The 20,310-nt window shown below is 43.4% G+C and overlaps 1 protein-coding gene across 1 annotated transcript in view; it reads right to left on the minus strand.

The window, feature by feature from the left end:
- Tnrc6b (trinucleotide repeat containing 6B) overlaps window positions 1-20,310 on the minus strand; it is a 241,956-nt gene that overhangs the window by 30,101 nt on the left and 191,545 nt on the right. The window contains exons 7-13 of the mRNA XM_013024871.1: window positions 17,576-17,917; window positions 12,703-15,051; window positions 10,606-10,764; window positions 8,339-8,514; window positions 6,283-6,357; window positions 5,472-5,517; window positions 4,516-4,652 (exon numbers count right to left, since the gene is read on the minus strand). Of these exons, the coding sequence (XP_012880325.1) occupies window positions 4,516-4,652; window positions 5,472-5,517; window positions 6,283-6,357; window positions 8,339-8,514; window positions 10,606-10,764; window positions 12,703-15,051; window positions 17,576-17,917 (3,284 nt within the window). The remainder of the gene's footprint in view (window positions 1-4,515; window positions 4,653-5,471; window positions 5,518-6,282; window positions 6,358-8,338; window positions 8,515-10,605; window positions 10,765-12,702; window positions 15,052-17,575; window positions 17,918-20,310) is intronic.

The following is a 20,310-nucleotide window of genomic DNA, read 5'->3' on the forward strand; positions in this document are numbered from 1 at the left end:
AAGAAATTCTGCTTTATCAGCCTCCTAGGTAACTGGAGCTACCGGTACAAATCACGGCACCTGGATTAGTCACATTAATTTCAACCTTTGCTTTGATAAGTAGTATTTAAAAGAATGTGCCTTTTAGAAGTTTTTTTTATAAAATTAAGAACTGCTTCCCTCTTAGCTGATAAATTCCTCCCTTCCCAAATAAAGTCCAAGGACCTCTGAAGCCACATGCAGCACTGGTATTAACCTGAAATGGAAATAAGTAAGGCAACTGCAGTCTATCAAAGAGGCTCTTTATCAAAGAGGCTCTTTACTTGGGTTTGAACTCATGATGTTGAGTCTTGAGCTTGCTAGGCAAATTACTCTACTACTAGAGACAGTAACTGTATTTTCTCTCTTTTGCCTTAGTCCTGGCATCTGAACTCAGGACCTTGCACTTCTAGTTAAGCACTCTACCATTTGTGGTACACCCTCAGCCCTACCAATATCTTAAAATGGAACCCTGGCATTAAAACAGCTCATTTTCTTGGCCCAGATATATTATTTTACACAGTGAGGAATTAGGGGCAATCATAAATATGAGGCCTTTAAAAAAATTAAATTTAGAAATTAGGACAAAGGTAGTACAAAGTGTTTATATATGTTAATATTAGATGATCTCCTGTAAATAAATAAAACTTTAGTGGCTTTATGTGTGGCTTCTAAAATGATCTGAGTCCCCAGAGTTATCTGCCTCAACCTCAGGGTTTAATTCACAGAAGCATAAAAATTTTTAACAAATCGTCAAGCTGACTGAAATGGTCTGTGAGTTAGAAAACTTTTTCTTTTTTTGGGGGGTGGGGGGGCTGGTCATAGGGCTTGACCTATGGCCTAGGCCACAGGCGCTGTCCTTGAGCTCCACTTTGCTCATTGCTCAAGGCTAGTGCTCTGTCACTTGAGCCACAGCACCATTTCTAGCTTTTTTTTGTGATTAGGTAGAGATAAGTCTCACAGACTTTCCTACCCAGACTGGCTTTGAACTGTGATCCTTACATTTCAGCCTCCTAAGTAGCTAGGATTATAGGTGTGAGCCACCGGCACCTAGCAAATCAAAACTTCAAATGTTATTTTTTAAACTTTTTTTTTCTTTTTTCTTTTTTTTGGGTCTGGTCGTGGGGCCTGAACTCTGGGCCTGGGCACTGTCCCTCAGCTCTTCAGCTCAGGGCTAGCGCTCTACCACTTGAGCCACAGAGCCACAGCGCCACTTCTGGCTTTTTTCTTTTTGCTTATGTGGTACTGAGGAATCGAACCCAGGGCCTCTGGCATGCAAGGCAAGCGCTCTACCACTGAGCCACCTTCCCAGCCCTAAACTTTTTTTTTTCTACTTTGAACTTGTTAGGCAGGCACTCTACCACTTCAGCCATGCCTTCAGCAACTTTTTGCATTGGTTATCTTCAAGGTGTTACTTTATTCTGGGGCTTCCCTAGGCTACAAACTTCCTTGTGTTGCTGGGAATGACAGGCGAGTGCCACTGTGCCCAGCCTGCTCCATAGACGGGATGACAGGCATGTGCCAGTGTGCACAGCCATCTTAATCAAGATGGAATCTTTCAAACTTGGTTTTGCCAAGGTTGGCCTTAAACTGTGATCCTCAATCTCTTCCTTCCATGTAGGATTACAGGTCTGAAACACTATGCCTAGCTTAAATTTTCTTTTTAATATGAAGTGTATTCAAAACCCTTACCATAGAATCTGTGCACACACTGATAATAATAGACTTTGCATCAATCATATGCACTGATTGCAGCAATCCACAGATCCAAAATAAAGAAGGCCTTAATCTTAAAAGTCCAATGCCAAACTGGCCTGGCTGTTTTATTATATTCCAGCTATGAACTACACATAGAGTACTGGATAATTATGTGATCTTGGAGCTACATTATTATGACTGTTTTATAGTTTCAATACGTCACCCAAAAATGAGTACTCAAAATATCTATGTTATTATTTTTCCCCTGTTTATATAAACAATACATAGCCATGTCCTCTGTAAGAGAACTGTGATAAACATCAAAATATTACGGCAGAAAATAAATTATCTACGATTGAGAAGTAACTTATCTGAAGACAGTATAATCTACTCTTAGAAATGTGTAACTACCAGAAGGCACAGAGGCCTGTGTGTAAGTTGGCTGGGCAATGTTGGACAACACTTTACCCCTCCTCTAACTTACACATGCAAGCCACATAAGACAGACTGGATACACCTAATAATTACACAATGTATAATTAATGTCCTTCTGTGACTCTTGAGGTGAAGAGCACAGTGGCAAGGGGGGCTCACAGGATGATGGCACATTTTCAGAATTACTGATGCAAAGGCACTGAGGCATCAAATTCCTGGCTTTCTCCAAAATAGTCAGAAGAGACTGTGGAGAGCCAGCCCTGCTATGTCCCCTCCCTCAAGCCTGTGAGAGTGAGGAGGCCTGATCCAAGAAAACTGCAGACTCCATTTCTATTGTGCGAATCTTCCTTGCTTGGAGGACTGCCAAGTACAACCCTAGCAAAGGGCTGTTCTAGGTCTAATGGCCACACGTGAGCAATACGCACTCTTCTCAAAGCTCTACTATCTGTTACAAGTTGCTCTTCTCTGGGTAACAATTATCCTACTTCAAATTTAAAAAAACTAGATTAGCAATATGTGGTATTCTTCATTTAATTTTACAACCCTGTCCTTATTTTTTAGTAGGTATATATTTTTTTTTGGGTCCGGTCGTGGGGCCTGAACTCTGGGCCTGAGTGCTGTTCCTCAGCTCTTCAGCTCAAGGCTAGTGCTCTACCACTTGAGCCACAGCGCCACTTCCGGCTTTTTTCTTTTTGCTTATGTGGTGCTGAGGAATCGAACCCAGGGCCTCAGGCATGCAAGGCAAGCGCTCTACCACTGAGCTAACTTCCCAGCCCCCCTTTAGTAGGTATATTAAATGGAAGAAAAGACCTCCAAGCTATGACTTACTACCCTATTTAATATTAAAAGTAGGTATATTGCTAAATTAGATTATATAAGGTACCTATATTGCCTTGTTAATATTTTCCTAAGTTATTTATCAGTTATTAAATATGAACTCATGATCAAAAATGAGAAGACAAAAGAAACACGTTTAAAATAAAGTCCATGTTGAGAAACATGAGAAGAGATGGTTCTATGGGCTGAAAGAGCTAAAACCTACACTTAATATCATTCTGTGCATTCAGTAATCAACAAATTTCCCAAGACAGACAAATGATGCAATAAACTGAAGACCAGGGCCAAGGCGAGGCCTAGCCAAGCAGTTACAAATTTGAGAGGCCTCCTTACTTGTCTAGCAGCGAAGTTTTGGGGGTTGAGCCCTGTGCCGATTGCTCCAAGGCTGACGTTGGGTAGTGTGGAACCAGAGGGAGACAGCTTGTAGCTGGGAGAAGGGGAGAAGGGAGAGCAGGGAGCCTCATCCCCAAGGCACCCATCTTGATTGGAGAAAGGCAAAGTCAGCTGAAAGGTAGTAGGAGTTAGCCAATCACAATGAGTGTTGGTTAGTGAAGCAACAGAATGCAAGAAGGGAAAGAGAGAAACATTGGAATAAACAAAGTGACAGTGTATTAGCAGTAACCGAGGATGGAATTTGGATCTGATAATAAATCATACTTTGCCCAACAGAGACCATCTGTCATCCTCTTTGATATGATTTTTCCTTTTCCTCTAAGTTAGTAACACATTAAGTTCCATTGTATTACGGTAACAGTTGCCAGACCCTTTACTTTTATGTATCTACTATTGATTTCTCTGTCTGTGTGGCTCCTGAGACAGAAGCCAAGGCAATCTTGTTGTGAATATACTGTTGTCTGGACCAGTATCAATCTTATCAAAAGCAGTCAAATCTAAAAGTTTTAGTTGCTTAGTGAATATAAGGAACACTACAAATTGGTATTTTGAATCAAGGCATCATCTTCACTAAAAGTGTAAAATCAAAATCAGCGCATAAAAATAACCTATTTTAATAAGGTAGTTGAGAATTTGAAAAGTATCATTGTAACTAAAGATAAAGTACTAAGTGGGAAAGATAAAGTGGTTCCTCCCACTCTCCTGAAAAAAAAAAAAAAAAACAACCCTAGAAGTCAAAGCCTTAGGAGATACAAATGTCTGTACAAATCCCAAGTTCAGTTGGTAGTTAGTAATAGTTTAAGAATATAGTTGACTAAGAACAGCAAGAAAAATTAATCTGGAATAATTTCTTTCTAAAATATTCCATGTTTTGTTTCCACTGTCTGTGAAACTTCATGAATATCCCAGAGCTTAAGACCTTCACCATGATACATACTAAAGACAGACGGTCCTAGCTCTTTCCAATCACCTTTTGACATGTATTGTCTTCATGTCACCACATAAATGCAGGTGATGTTTGTGCTTTGTTCACTGAGTCCAGTAACTCAAATGCTTTTTTTTCCAGAATCAGTTATTAAAAAAGAATAAAGCAGTTCTTGGGAACTATTACCTTAAACAAAGGATTCAACTCACCTTCTCAAAATAAGGCCCACTGTCTGTGGTTCCCAAGTCTTTGGAATTAGGTGGACGGAACCCAGATCGATCCTTCCTCATGATATCATTAAAATCCCCGAGATTCATTGCTCGCTTGTCCACATCAAATTTTTTATCTGAAAGAACAAAAGCAGGGTGAAAATTTTTGGAATCAATGAATGACCTCAAGATCACTAAATTGATCTCAAGATCAATGAATCAATCTCAAGAACCAAGAGTGACCTGGCCCACCCTGCTCTGTGGGGTGGGCACAAGCTCTTTCTACTCTTGAGGATGAGACCAGGCTCTGGCTCTCACTGGTTCAGGGTCCTTTCATAGAAAAAACCCAAAACATCTATCTGCAAACATATCTGCTGTAGCTTGTCCTCTGTGGAGCTTAGGGACTAATCTAGCTAAGAAAATATTTAGACTGTGGTTACTGGTTTGATGAACACATCTTGCTCACAAAATTCAAATGTTCTCAGTGAGAGAAGTTGTCAGCTTTTGCTATTTAACATCTGCTAGATAAATGGTGCAGTTGTTGCCCTAAACTTTTTTTATGAGCTGAACACAGCTGAATGTGTTCACAGTCTGACAGGCAAGATATAATCTCACAGGTGCAGGAGTTATTTCCACTTCCCCTTCACAGCTCTCTAAATCTGCTACTATACACTGACACAATCACAGCCCAAGGTTAGAAGATCAGACTACGGATTTCTCTTACCACCTACACTGTTTTCTAGGGTAGACAACAACACTGACCTCTATGCCCTTCTATTCAGAAAACATTCATTTGTAGTCTTTCCTGGATTTTTGCATGGAACCTTGAAAGTAAGTAAGTATTCAAAAAATGTCTGTCACTGAACTGCATCATCCCAACTCACACTAAACAAGAGATCCCAAAGCCCACCATCAGCTTCACTCCACTCCACTCCTAATGGCGGAGTGATACACACCTACAGACAAATCCATTTTGCTGCTTGGATTATCTTCAGTTTGACTCTGAAAAAAAGTAAAGAGGTAAAAGAGCATTAAACTGTACACATTTGAATCAGGAAAGGAGTTCTACCTTCATGTGAGAGTACATCTTACCACTGGCACTAAATCCTCTGACATGAATTCTACTCTGGGATGAGGACCGTAATGTTTTCTATATCATAGTCTCACTGAAATTCATGCCTATGCAGCTAAAGTCCAATCTTCACACACCATCAGCCTCAGTTAATCCACAGACAGAGCAACAATTCAACAGCTGCCTGGAGAAATAAACTCTCATCCTCAAGTTCCAGCTGGCCCAGGATCAGATCCCATGAGCAGCAGCCAAAGGATGACAATTTCTTGTGACTTGTCAAGTCATCAAGTCTTGAAACGTGCTGCCAACTCAAGTCAGTTGCTTTTTTGGCAATCAAGATCGAGTGCCTTCATAGAGTTCCCAAGAGACAAGAAAACTAGAAATTCCCCACCTTTTCCCTAGATAATTAATCCCAGTATGGGTTTCCTAGTTACTATATTGTTATTTTAAAATTGTAATGTAAAAACTGGTACAGCAATGTTGAGAATACAGTATAAATTTTTAAGTGTCTGACTTTTTTCCTACCCTCCCAAGATAGTAAATGTACAAGTCTTCAACTTTAAATACCAGTATATGCTATAAGAATAAAAGTATAGAAAACAAGCGCTGTATTACTATATATGGTAGTGGCCTTCAAATTAGTACTAAGCCTCAAATTTGAGACATATTATACATAAAAGTTAAATAAAACTTACCAGCAATCCCATATTTGAAAACTGTTTGGCGAGAGGATTCATCCATGAATCATTGTTTCCTCCTTTGAGTGAGCACTACAGAAATGAAATATGGAACCTCAGAACCATGAATGTGTCTCAGCCTCCTACTGAAATGTAGGACCAAAAATTTACCTTTTTGAGCATTATTTCTGTTTGTCACTTTGATGGTTTACCTGTTAGCTGGCATGATTAGTAAGCCCTAGTTAACAGCTATGTCTTAGCTTAACTCCCAGGGCTGAACTAGATGGCACTAGAAAAACATGCGGTGCTTCTACTTTTCACATGGAAAGAAGTCACTGCCAGGTTTTGTAACACCCTGTGTCACTACTTCCACTGAAGAAGGAGCTCAGGGCCAACCTGGCTCATATAGGGAGAAAGACCGGTGTTGTCAGTGTGCACTATTTAGACAGGATCCTGCCAAAACCAGACATTACTCCCATGTGGACACAATGAGGAACTCACACAGGAGTCCTCATCTGCACGAAGGCCACTGATCCACAGAGGGAAAGAAACCTGGTGGAAGACATTGACACAAGCTCCTACATCAAGCAGAGCAGAGGTGGGTCTACATTTTTTAGTGAGACAAGCTGGCTTCTCTCCTGAACAAAGCAGCAGTGACAATCAGCTCGCTCCACTTCCACTAGATGGGGATTTGGTGGGATGGGAGACAATGACCTAGGGTCAGTAAAAATATGTGTGCGGTGACATCTGTCATATCAATCTTACTATTCTTTAAAGTGATAGGGCATTTGTTGTAAGGTGAAAAAAAGGTCCTCACTGGAGGCAAAGGAGAAAGGAAGCCATTTTTTTCTTCCTCTTTTTTTTTTTTTTTTAATTTTTGGTATGTTTTGTTTGTACTGAAATTTTAACTGAAGACCTTACATTTGCTAGGCTGGTGCTCTACTATTGGAGCCATACTTCCAGCTTAGCCTTTGATTATTTTGGAGATAAAATTTCTCAGGCTTTTTTGGTCTGGCTTAGCTTCATTCTCCAGTTACTGGCTTCATGAGCAGCCAAAATTACAAGTATGAGTCACCAGTGCCTAGTGAAGGCATTGTTTAATAGCTACAGAGTTTTCATTTCACAAAATGAATTGTGTGTGAACATACCTGATGCACTGAACTCTACATCTGAAGATGGTTAAGATGGTAAATTTGACCTTATGTGTATTTTATGACCATTAAAAAAAATAAAAGTGCCAGGAACTGAAGGCTCACACCTGTAATCCTATTTGGGAGGCTGAGATCTGAAGATTGTGGATTGAAGCCAGCCTGATTAGAAAAGTCCTGTGAGACTCTTATCTACAATTAACCTTCAAAAACCCAAAGTAGAGCTGTGGATCAAAGTGGTAGAGTACTAGCATTGAGCAAAAAAGCTCAGGGATAGCATCTAGACCAGAGTTCAAGCCCAGAGCCAACAAACAATAAAAATAAACAAAAGTCCTTAGTGTAAGAGGTCAGAATTACTGTCACTGGAGCTGGAATATTAAGGGGTGACAGATGTCACTGCACAGATTTATTTTTATCTGCTCCTGAAGCTGACAATTAAGTCAATCTGAGGTGTCAACTGAGTTGGGGATTCATTATCTTTTCATCATTCATTATCAGTATCTTTCATCCAGTTAGTGTAGACTCACTACTAATTTGTAAATGACCAAATAATGGACAAAAGTCTACTAGAACGTAAGGGCATGTCTCAGCCTCACGAGTAGCTAGGAGTCCAGGCATGAAGCACTGGCGCCTGGCCAAAAAGCATTTTTAAAGAGCGCACTGAAAGCTACCAACCAATTTGCAACATAAAAACCAAAAACAAAAGATCCTATATTTGAAAATCTACTTAACACACAGTAGCAAGAACTCAATGTCACTGGTAAGGAGGATAAGGTAAGTACCCTTGGTTTCAAAGGAAATGTTTTCCCCTTTAGTTAGGATCTCAGAGATGCCAACTGTTTCTCTCTCTGCATTAATTCTGTTAATTCTCAGGTCTGCCTTCTAGGAATGAGTAAGCAAGCTCAAACATTTCAGAAGCAGGCTACCTTCATTTGCTTCTTCCCTCCTTGTCCCCAGCTTGCTGAGTTGTGGGAGGAAGCACTTCCCTGAGAGCCGGTGGTGTTCCAGACTCCTCCATCGTCCTCTTCTTCCCAGCTGGGATGGCGAGTTCCTGTGACCGGCCCATCACTCTCCCCCCAGCCATCTTGCATAGATTTGGAATCTTTAAGGAAAGAGTGATTAGCCCTTTTAAACAACTATATGTCAGAAAAACCAGAAAAATAATTTCCATCTAGATGTAGCATTTTAGGATTATATATATAATGTATGTATATACATATATATTTATATATATATATGTATATATATATATATTTTTTTTTTTTTTTCCCAGTCATGGGGCTTGAACTCTGGGCCTGGGTGGGCGCTGTCCCTCAGCTCTTGAGCTTAAGGCAAGTACTCTACCACTTGAGCCACAGAACCACTTCCCATTTTCTGGTGGTTAATTGGAGATAAGAGTTTCATGGCCTTTCCTGCCTGGGATGGCTTTGAACCATGATCCTCAGAACTCAGCCTCCTGAGTAGCTAGAATCACAGGTGTGAGCCACCAGCACCCGGCCAGTATCTTTGTAATTTTATGCATTCCATCGAGATGGTAAGGCAAATGCTATCACTCGTATTCTAGAGAGTAAAGCCATGGACAGTACAATCAAAATCTTTTGATTTCTGGTTGAATGTTCACCTCCTCCCCCCATACTGAGTTCCCCAGGTACTCAGTAGACAGAAATTCCACAATTGAAGACAGCTTATCACAATTAAACAAACTTAGCTCTTTTTTTTTTTTTTTGCTGTTTAGTATCAGTCCTGGGGTTTGAATTCAAGGCCTGGGTGCTGTCCCTGAATGTTTTGCTCAAGGAGAGTACTCCATTACTTGAGCCACAATTCTACTTCCAGCTTTTTGGTGGTTAATTGGACATAAGCATAACACAGACTTTTCTGCCTAGGCTAGCTCCAACCATGATCCTTAGATCTTAGCCTCTTGAGTAGCTAGAATTACTGATGCCCAGCTTGGGTCCTTTTTTTTTTTTTGCTGTGGGGCTTTGAACTCAAGGTCTGGGTGCTGTCCTTGATCTTTTTCACTCAAAGCTAGTGCTTTACAACTTTGAACCACAGTACCACTTCCGGTTTTCTGGTGGTTAATTGTAGATAAGAGTCTCACAGACTTTCCTGCCCAGGCTGGCTTTGCACCTCTCAACTTCCTGAGTAGCTAGGATTACTGGCTTCAGCCACAGATGCCCAGCTTAGATCCTCTTAATGAGCATGGTTTACTCTAGTCCTATAGTTTTATACATGTACATTATGTACGTATGTATGTATGTACTTAAGTGTGTAATATCCATTTGCATACGATGAATATTAAAAACAGGTATCATAAAGAACTAATTGTCTAACTTGTTTTTGGACAATGTCACCCATTCTTTCGCTTTCCCTCTCTCATCCCTGCTGTGAGTTACATAGGTCATTTTCCACAGTGTATACCGAATACCATGACTGTATTTGTTCAACCTTCCTCCCTCACTTTCTCTAAAAAAGACAAAAAAACAAAAACAAAAACAAAAAAACTCAAAAGCAAAAACAAATACCACCATCACAAAGACAAAACAAAACATCCTTCAATTTCCTGGAATTTGTTTCTTCTAACTTCTGCTGGTTAACTGGAGGTAAGAGTCTTTCAAATTTATTTACCCAGACTGACTTCAAACTGTGGTACTCAGATCTCAGCCTCCTAAAGAGTGAGGGATTAGAGGTGTGAGCCACTGGTGCTCAGTAGAACTAAACTAAAAAGTTAGGGATGCAGCTCAGTCTTACATGGCATATGGAAGGCCCAGGACTCAGTGTCCAGGAGAGGGGGAAGAGAGCTAGAAGTGGAGCAGTGGCTCAAGTGGTAGATTGCTAGCTTTGAACCTAAAAGCTCAGGGATACCATCCAAGCCCTAAATTCAATCCCAAGACTGACATATTAGGAAGGAAAAAAAAAAAAGGAGAGAGAGAATGAATAATCAAGTCCCTGGGTAGCAGAGACCACATTCCTCATCAAAATTAAAATCCTGACCAGATATCAAATCTAATTTGTGTTTTAAAATCAATAATATTATGACTTTTTGTTCACTGCAAACTTTTTTAATACAAGAAAAGGCACCAACATTTGCTATCAGTGTTTGAGATTACCTTATCAAATCAACTGTCTAAATACCAAAATGCCTCACAGTCTAATTAACAAAGAATCCTTAGAAATATAAATATGGTCTACTTACTGGGTTTCATGGCATTGGGAGCGCTGGCAGGTGTGTTCCCCCACCCTGTGGTCGATGCTCCCGCATCATCCATTTCGCCCCACCCAGGACTGCTTTCGTTCGGCTCACCCCAGGCTGATGTCCCATTATCTGGAGCAGGTGGTGTGCTTTTGCTCCAGACTGTTAAGAAAAAAAAAAGTGTCTCTTAAGAACAATCGGTTAAAATACCTAACATTCAATGGGGCTGAAGGCAGAGTAAACAAGTATCAAATCCTCTTGGCAGAAGCAGAGATTGAACCTTTATGGAGGTTATCAGGCAATGACATTTTTAAAAAGAGTCCAACCCACACCACTTTTGGCCCAGTAACTCTACTACCTGGACATTATACCATCATCTCAAAAAATATTGGGGCTGGGAAGGTAGCTCAGTGGTAGAGTGCCTGCCTCGCATACATGAGGCACTATATCAACAGAAAAAGCCGGAAGTGGTACTGTGGCTCAAGTGATAGAGTGTTAGCCTTGAGCTGAAGAGCTGAGGGACAGTGCCCAGGCCCAGAGTTCAAGACTTATGACTGACCAAAAAATAAAATAAAATAAATTACATACACAATGTTTACTCTATTGCTGTTAAGAAAAACTGGAAGCACTGCAGACACCATCAGGAGACAGGTTAGTCTAAGCATTGTGGTTTATGCTGGCCTGTAAGGCCAGATACTCGGTAAGTAGCGATCACAAGGCTAGCGTGGGCCAAAAATTAGCAAGTCAGCACCATCATCCCAACAGAACCAGATACTTAGAAGATTTAGGAGGATCACAGTCTGAAACCAGTCCAGGAAAAAATGCCTAAGACCCCATCTGAAAAATAACTGAAGCACTGCCGGATGCTGGTAGCTCATACCTATAACCCTAGCTACTCAAGGAGGCAGAAATCTGAGGATTATGCTTTGAAGATAACCCAACAGGAAAGTCTGTGAGACTCTTTATCTCTTTTTTTTTTTTTTGGTCGGCCGTGGGGCTTGAACTCTGGGCCTAGGCGCTGTCCCTCAGCTCTTCAGCTCAAGGCGAGCACTCTACCACTTGAGCTACAGCGCCACTTCCGGTTTTCTGGTGGTTTATTGGAGATAGGAGTCTCACGGTCTCTCCTGCTTGGGCTGGCTTTGAACCGAGATCCTCAGATCTCAGCCTCCTGAGTAGCTAGGATTACAGGCGTGAGCCACCAGCTCCCGGCTCTTTATCTCTTTACCACCAAAAAAAAACCCAGAAGCAGAGCTGTGTCTCAAATGGTAGAGAGCTAACACTGAGCAAAAAAGCTCAGTTACAGCACCCAGGCCCTGAGCTCAAGCCTCAGGCTTGGCACAAAAAAAGGGAAAAGAACTGTATGTGCTAATATGGATAGTACAGGAAGAGCTGGGGTAGAGCTCAGAGGCAGAACACTTGCCAAGCACACAACAGTGGATGGACAACAAGGATGAGCTATGAAGAGAATCAGAATGGAACTTCTTTATTTTTCAATCTAGAGAATAGTGTGTTAAGCAAACTTGAATTCTGTAGACCAAAAGAATATGGAAAAGTAATTCCGGAGCTGGGCATGAGTGGCTCATGCCTATTGTCCTAGCTACTTAGTAGGCTGAGACCTGAGAATTGTGGATCAGGGCAGGAAAGACTTTTGAGACTCTTATCTCCAATTAACTACCCAAATTGCCAGAAGTGGAGCTGTGGCTCAAGTGGTAGAGCGCTAGCTTTGAGCAGATAAAGCACAGGGACAGCACCCAGGCGCACACACACACACACACACACACACACACACACACACACACACACACACACACACACACACACACACACACACACAAATAGAAAAAAGAGAAAAGAGAAATAACTCTGGAGACAAATACAATGTTAACATTTTTTTCCTTTTCCCAAAAAAGAACACCATGAGGTAGTACAGGGGCTGCCATTCTTGCATCTTACAGAAAGGCTTTCTTAGCAAGAGTTAAAGATCTGTAGGAGGCCTCCTCAGAAAATAATGCTAAAGTAAATAAATGCACCTCAATAAAAATGTCCTGGAGTGGAATTTCTTCTCTACACAAAAACCTATGAGAAAAAGCACTTGCTTACCTGATGGTGATTTTCCGGTCATGGGGGTGGGCAGGTTTGGTTCTCGAGGTGCTGTGCCACCTTGGGAATTCTTATCCCACAGGTTCACATTCTTGTAGTTGTAACTGTTAGGGTCTCCCCATGCTGAGGTGCCATCGTCAATGTCCATCTTTCGACTAATTGACTGTGGGGATGGCTCTTCCCAACCACTGGGTTCCTCATCCTTAGGGGCTGTGGGCTGAGGCCCACTGCTCCAGTTGGAATTGGAAGGTCGAACACTGCCCGGAGGTGGTGGGGGCGGTCCTCCCCATGAACCAGACGCCTCTGGTTGTGGTGGCGGTGGCTGCTGTGGTGGCTGCGGCGGTTGGTGTTGTTTATTCCAGGAATTGGGCTGTCTGCCTGTGTCATTCCATGCGGGGGATCTTTTGCAATCTTCCCACCCACCTTTCGAAGCTAGGCTTGCATTCCCCCCATTCCCCCAAGTTCCAATTTCATTCTGTCCTCCTTCACCCCACCCAGACACAGGCTTATTTGCAGTACTTTCCCAATTGCTGTTTTTCGTTTGATCAACTTCCTCTCCCCAACCATTCTTCCCAGAAGTCCACCCTTGATTGGGCTGGCGGCTTCCTCCCCACCCCTGATCCTTGCTGGAATTCTCATTCCAAGAGGAAGGAGTCTTGTCATCTGGTCTTCCTCCTCCCCAGTTAGAAGAGTTGTTGTTCTTATAATCATTCCAGCCTCCTGTGTTCTTGGGGTCTTTCCATTCTGTAGAGGCTGAGAGCTCCCCCCATCCAGACTTCATTTGATTGCTTTGGCTGGGTGCATCTCCCCAGCCCCCTGAGTTCTTGGTCTGTGTGGCAGCGCTCTCCCACCCCTCAGTTCCTTTGTCCGATTTCCCCTCAAGCCTTGGCACCTCTTCAATATCCCACACTGTGTCCTGCTTAATTTGAGTTTGGCCCCAGCCAGTGTTTGAGAGCACCCTGGGGTCCAAATCAGTTCGGCTCAAAAGAGTCTGCAAGACAGCCTGGCAATCAGGATGTGTAGGCCTGTATGACCGACGGCCAGAATTATGACTGTCGCTACTTCCTGCTTTGTGGTTGCTTCCAGTGCTTTGTCCTCCAACTTCACTTCCTGTGGAGCTGGAAGATCTTCCCCAACAGGGAGCCTGGGCATTGCCTTGGTTTTCAGGGAGGGGGTGGCCCTTTTGATTGTCCCATGCTCCAGTGCTAGAATTTGGTTGGTTTGGACCACTCCATTCTCCAATTTTCAACTCATCAGACCCAGTCGGCTGTTTCCATTCTCCCTGAGAGACCCCAGATGTCATTTTGTTCCCTTCACCCCATTTGTTGTCATTAGAGTCCTGAGGGCCAAAGTTCCAGGACCCACCCGTAGACCTGTTATTATTGTCCCAAGAGTCATTTTTTGACCCACTTGATTTCTGAACAGAAGCTCCTTTCCAGGAGTCCTCTCTCTCTTTTCCATTGTTCCCATTGTTTCCAGAATTACTTTGTCCAGAGACTGTGTCAGTTCCAGAAGGACCCCTAGCTGCACCCCAAGATCCAACACTCCCAGTCTTTCGATCTCCAGTGCTTTGTGAAGGGGCATCAGTGCTCCTGGAGGTGTTCCCCAAGCCCATTCCGAAGGGCATTCCCTTATTCTCCATGGGGTTTGGTGAACTTAAGTTCAAGGAGTTAGTGTTTCCACTTTTTGGTCCATCAGTGTTATGAATTTGAGCCTGTTCTCTGCCAGAGACAACAAAATTAACACCCGCATTTTCCATCTTTGACTGCTGTTCCCTGGATGCCTGACCTACTGTGCTAACCTGTGCACTGGAATTACTGGTATCTGTTTCCAATGCCCCTTTCCTAGAAGTTCCTTCTTGGACCAGTGCTGGCCAGGCAGATGGGTTGCTATTTGGGTTAAAGTTGCTGAAGCCAGAGCCAGGTCCAATTCGATCCTGACCACTCACATTCCTCCAATTTCCTAGTCCATTGTTGCTCTCTGGAGTAGAGTTGGAAGATTGAACAGATTTAGCCTTAGGGTCAGATTTCCAAACCCCAAGATTACATTCGTTCCCAGAACTTGCAGACTGGCACTGGCTCCCTTTGCCTTTGTTACTAGTGGTGCTTCCTGGCAGAGTGCTCTTCTCAGAGCCAGGGTTTGAGGCACTGTTGTTATCGGTGGTGTTTTCGGAAGAAGATTCAGTGTCTTTGCTGGCAATACAAGGCCACTCTTCCATGTCAGACCCGTCTACAATCACCTTGTCCCAGGTGTGAATTGGGTTGGGGGAGGTGCCGTTGTTGGAGGAGGCTCCCGGGCCCCAAGTGGAATTTGCATAATTTGAAGCAGCAGCACCTCCAAGGGTTGACTCTGAAAAAGAGATCATCTGATCAATTATGGCTACTCAAGCATTACAATCAATTCCTGGAGCTTATACTGTTCCAGGACGGTTTCACCAAATCTCTCCCTACATTGTTTTCTCTACCCGTCACTCATTTTGGATTGTATCACAACTGTTGGTCACCTCTTCTTCACTGGCCCACTGTTCTATTCACTAAGTTGAATTCCACACCATTTAGCAAAGCTACCTCCTTGCCATTCCTATTGACAGAGAAAGGCTTTTTGCCTCTTAAGACAAATAAAATAGCACTATAAACTTGCTCTTTCTCCCATCTGCTCCTAACACCCCCAACTGAAACAACAATTTTTCTAAAATGCCTTTTCATTCTACCACTGCCATATGTAAGCCTTCACCCGTTTCTTAGTGCACAAAAATGAAGCTGAACTCCTTGGCTTGCATTTTGATCAAGATCTGCCATGACCTTTGTCAAACCTTCCAGTCTAAATTATCTTCTACAACCTTCTATGTAGTCATCTACACTCCACAGCTGTGTCTTCTTACCTTGGCAACATTCCATGATAGCAACTACTGTCTTTTTTCTTTTCCCCTTAATTCACACAGTGAAATTTACTCATCTTTCTGGATCTAATTCAAGTGCCACTTCTGTGAAGCTGTTTTTGAGCTCCTCATCTGGAATAACTCCCCTTTGTCAATAGTTATTTTCCCCACTGCAACAGCACTATGTTCACATTGCTCCTTCCCCTGGTGGTGACTCTTAACACACCTCATCCTGCTAATGGGCCAATTCCACACCATCCCCATGCTGTGCTGCTCAGTGCACTTCTATTGAAGGACAGGAGGTCCCAAATGAATAGACTTGCTTTTAAAGGAGCTTAATTGGATCAAACAGTCCAACACAAATATGGCAGTTGAGCCCTATGCCAATTGCTTTAAGGCTGACTTGGGTAGCACAGCTTAATACCAGATTTGGTGAGAAGAAAAATGACTTCTTTCTAATGGTGTCAATGTGAGACTCTGATTTACACTGGACCCATGACTCTGTGTAGTCCCCTCATTGGCTACCAAGGGTTAGGAAGGAAGGGCTGTGTCTACTCTGGGCCTGGTCTGACTGCCACAGAAGCCTTGTGGGGATGGTATGTCTCTGCACAAAGCCTGTGTCACTACTATGTTTTCTTCCATCCTTACTTTACACACAAGATGGAGACATAATTTTTTTGAGCAATCCACTGTTCAAACTCAGAACTCAAAGCATATCAATTAGTGGAAACCATTAATAAGCAGTCCTTGCCAATGTTCGACCATATTCAAGCTCTGTATTTTAATATAACCTCAAAAGATAAATTGAGAGGCAGGCTGAAATCTATTAATGAACTTAAAAAAAACAGGACCTGGAAGTTCTTTGCTTTAGTTGACATAGTTGTTAAATCATCTTTAAAAACTCAAAACTTCTAGAAGAACACTTCATGTCTACCTTATAGTGTCTAACAAAGCTCAACATGCAGTGGTTTGAAAATCAGAAACACTGATTTAAAAAAAAAATTCAGTGGGAAAGAAGGTGCTGGTGGTTCATGCTTATAACCCAGAAATTCAGGAAAATAATGATCTGAAGTAATATTTCCATTCCATCCATAAAGTCCATAAGATACCATTTCCAAAATAACTAGCAAAGAGCTGGGCCAGAGGCATGGGAGAAGACTAGCCAAGCAAGTACCAAGTCTTCAGTTCAAACCCTAGTACCACCACCCCCGCCTCCTGAAAAAAAAATCACTACAAAACTAGAATGGTACTGGCCAGGTGCCAATGGCTCACACCTATAGCCCAGCTACTCAGGAAGCTGAGATCTGAGGAGTGGTTCAAAGCCAGTCCAGAAAGCCTGCAGGACTCTTATTTCCAATTAACCACCCCAAAAAGCCAGGAGCTGGGGCAGGGAATGTGGCTTAGTGGTAGAGTCCTTTGCCTAGCATGGATGAAACCCTGGGTTCCATTCCTTAGTACCACATAGACAGATAAAGCCAGAAGTGGTGCTGTGGCTCAAGTGGTAGAGCACTAGCCTTGAGCACAGAGAGGCTCAGGCAGAGCCCAGACCCTGAGTTCAAACCCTACGACTGGCACAAACCAAACCAAACCAAACCAAAATGGTATTATGTGGTGTCTTCCCATGATTCTATACTGTAATGGAAAAGGTCATTCTTTCTCTGATTGTAGCATTCTGGAAGCATAAGCACAGCATCTGGAGATTCAGAACAGCCTCCATAGGGGCCCTACATCCCCCTTGTTGTTCCCTGAACACAAACCTGTAGAACCACAGAGGACCAGAGAAAAAGGCTTAAAGCATGATGATCCACAGCGGCGACTGCAAGCTGCTCATGCTACCACGCTGTAACCCAGTCTCTAAGAACTTCCCTTTTCACACTGGGATCCGCTCCATCTTATGACTGATCCCGGCAGTCTATCTACGTAAGGGGTTTGGGGATCTCACACCAGGCAATGCACAAGGTAAAGCTCTCTCCCTCCCTTCAGGGCGGTCCTTACCTGGCGCAGTCCCACTCTCGCTCTGCAGCAGCGTTCCTGTCACTTGTGCGTTGTTTGGGTTTGCTCCAGGTGCTGTGCAGGGAGGAGGCCCCGCCCCGCCCCCGAGGAGCATGCAGGAAGGTGGAGGGGGCTGCCCACGTTTTAGTAACACTTTGTGGTCCTGCTGGCAACGGAATCGCGGCGGCACCTCCCGAGGCATGTAGCGGGCGGCGCTTGGCGGCTGTCCGTTCGGCACGGCCACCCTTTTGGCATTGTTGCCACCATTGACTGGTGGCGATGGAGAGCTGCCAATTGGGCTGGCGGCCGTTGGTTGGCTTAAACTTGGTTTCGTCACTTCGGGCACTGAAAGAGAGGTTGGAAAAGTCTTTGAAACCAAGAAAATTTTTATAGAGACTGCTCATATCAGACCCATTCTAACAAGCCCATCTTCCCCGCTGCTCCACACTGCCGGTATCTTCTGTCAATGGGGGGGGGGGGGAGGCGGAGATGAGGGGTGATGGTGACAAGGATTCAAAGACGACACCATGGCATTACATCCCATTAATTACGGGGAAAAAGAAGCAACCCAGTCAACAAACAGAATTAGTACCCAACAGGGCCACGCCTCCGACTCAGGGCCCCTACCCTTCACCCAGTTTCTTCAATGCTAACCTCTGTGAACTTAGTCTGAAGTCTTTGGACTAAGTGAGCCAAGCATGTTTCACCTGTGCTGAGACCATTCTGTGCGATTCATCCATCTACAAAGTTAGATCGAAATGCCCCATTCCCACAGAACCTCTCCCCTTCAAGGACAGAAACCCCTCAGGGCTGGGGAGCAGCACTCATCGTTTTTCCCTGAAAGCCTGGCAAGAGTAGACCCCAACAAAAACCTTCAGGTCTAGACTGTCACTGAATTCAACTTGATTTCCTACAGATGCCTGAACTCAAAGGCTTGCTTGGTCTTCTGCATTAAGTATTAGAAAAATTATGTCTTTCAAGCTTTTGTCAAAAAAAAAAAAACACAAAAAGAAAACCCCTTCCTCTTCTTTCTCCTTTCCTTCTTTTCTTGTTCCTTCCTTCCCTCTCATTCCTTCCTTTTCTCCCTTCATACTAAGGATTAAACTCCAAGTACTTTATTACTTGAGTCATGTCCCTAGCTCTTTTGTTTTTGTATTTTTGATTTTGAGATTGGGACAGTGTGTGTGTGGGGTGGGGGTGGCGGTTCCTCCAAAATTTTCCCATACTGGTTTCAAATTCAAGATCCTGCTCTGCTCTGCCTCTCTAGTAGCTGGGATTGCAGGCATGCAATACTATGCTCAACTTTCAAATAATACAAAAACTTAATAATTGGATACTTTTTCTATTTAATTGAAATAAGTTGAATTTTACTTCCATTTAAAAAATGGTAAATAAGCCGGGCACTGGTGGCTCACGCCTCTAATCCTAGCTACTCAGGAGGCTGAGATCTGAGGATCGTGGTTCAAAGCCAGCCCGGGCAGGAGAGACCGTGAGACTCCTATCTCCAATAAACCACCAGAAAACCGGAAGTGGCGCTGTAGCTCAAGTGGTAGAGCACTTGCCTTGAGCTGAAGAGCTGAGGGACAGCGCCCAGGCCCAGAGTTCAAGCACCACGGCCGACAAAAAAAAAAAAAAAAAGGTAAATAGCATAGAAATGTGCACAAGAGGGCTGGGAAAGTAGCTCAGTGGTAGAGTGCATGCCTTGCAAGCATGAGGCCCTGGGTTCGATTCCTCAGCACCACATAAACAGAAAAAGCCAGAAGTGGCGCTGTGGCTCCAGTGGTAGAGCACTAGCCTTGAGCTGAAGAGCTGAGGGACAGCGCCCAGACCCAGAGTTCAGGCCCCATGACCGGCAAAAAAAAAAAAAAAAAAAAATGTGCACAAGAGACTACGAGCTACAAGCTGCCACACCATTTGGCTTCCTCCACCCCCTACAGAGAAGATTCTCTTAGAATATGCGCTTTCTCCCTTCATCCTAGCACAAGACTGTCACCCTTCCCAAGAAAACCTGCCTCGCAAACACAGGCTTGGAGTATTACAGAACACTATGAGGTCCAAATCCGCCACCCAGAGTCATGCGGGGGCCAGCCCTGGCAGCAGCACTGCTTCCAATGCTGAAATGATGCTGGACCAGCATTTTGCCATTTAACGCACTCCTTTATGAGCAGAGAGATATGTCATCAGAAAGCAGGGGGCCTGATCTCTTCTGTCACTGGACACTAGAGAATACTGTTGGTGCCAGCAGTAAAGAGTAGGTATCCAACTTAAGTTCTAGTAACCCATGTCTGGTGTTCCAGTAAGGAAGGGGGGGTGTGAGAAGACCCACATAATGACCAGAATGAACAAGGGCCAGAAACAAATAAATCAGTTATTATCTACTATGAATTAACATAGTACCCTCCTCATTCCTTATAGCAACTGACAGCTTAATAATTGATTGGTAAATGAATAAAGATTAATGATAACATTTTTCTGCTTCGGGAAGATTCCATGGCATTATCAATCCCCTTTCTCTTAGGAGAACAAGCAAGAAGCTGGCAGAAGGCGAGGCAGCTCATGCTTATAATCTTAGTGACTCAGGAAGCTGAGATCTGAGGATTGCAGTTTGAAGCCAGCCTCATCAAGAAAGACCATGAGACTCTTTTTTTTTTTTTTGCCAGTCATGGGGCTTGAACCTTCTGGGCTTGGGCACTATCCCTCAGCTCTTCAGTTCAAGGAGAGCATTCTACTGCTCGAGC

This window comes from Dipodomys ordii, unplaced genomic scaffold, assembly GCF_000151885.1.
Source record: "Dipodomys ordii isolate 6190 unplaced genomic scaffold, Dord_2.0 Scaffold79, whole genome shotgun sequence".
Classification (NCBI taxonomy): Eukaryota; Metazoa; Chordata; class Mammalia; order Rodentia; family Heteromyidae; genus Dipodomys; species Dipodomys ordii.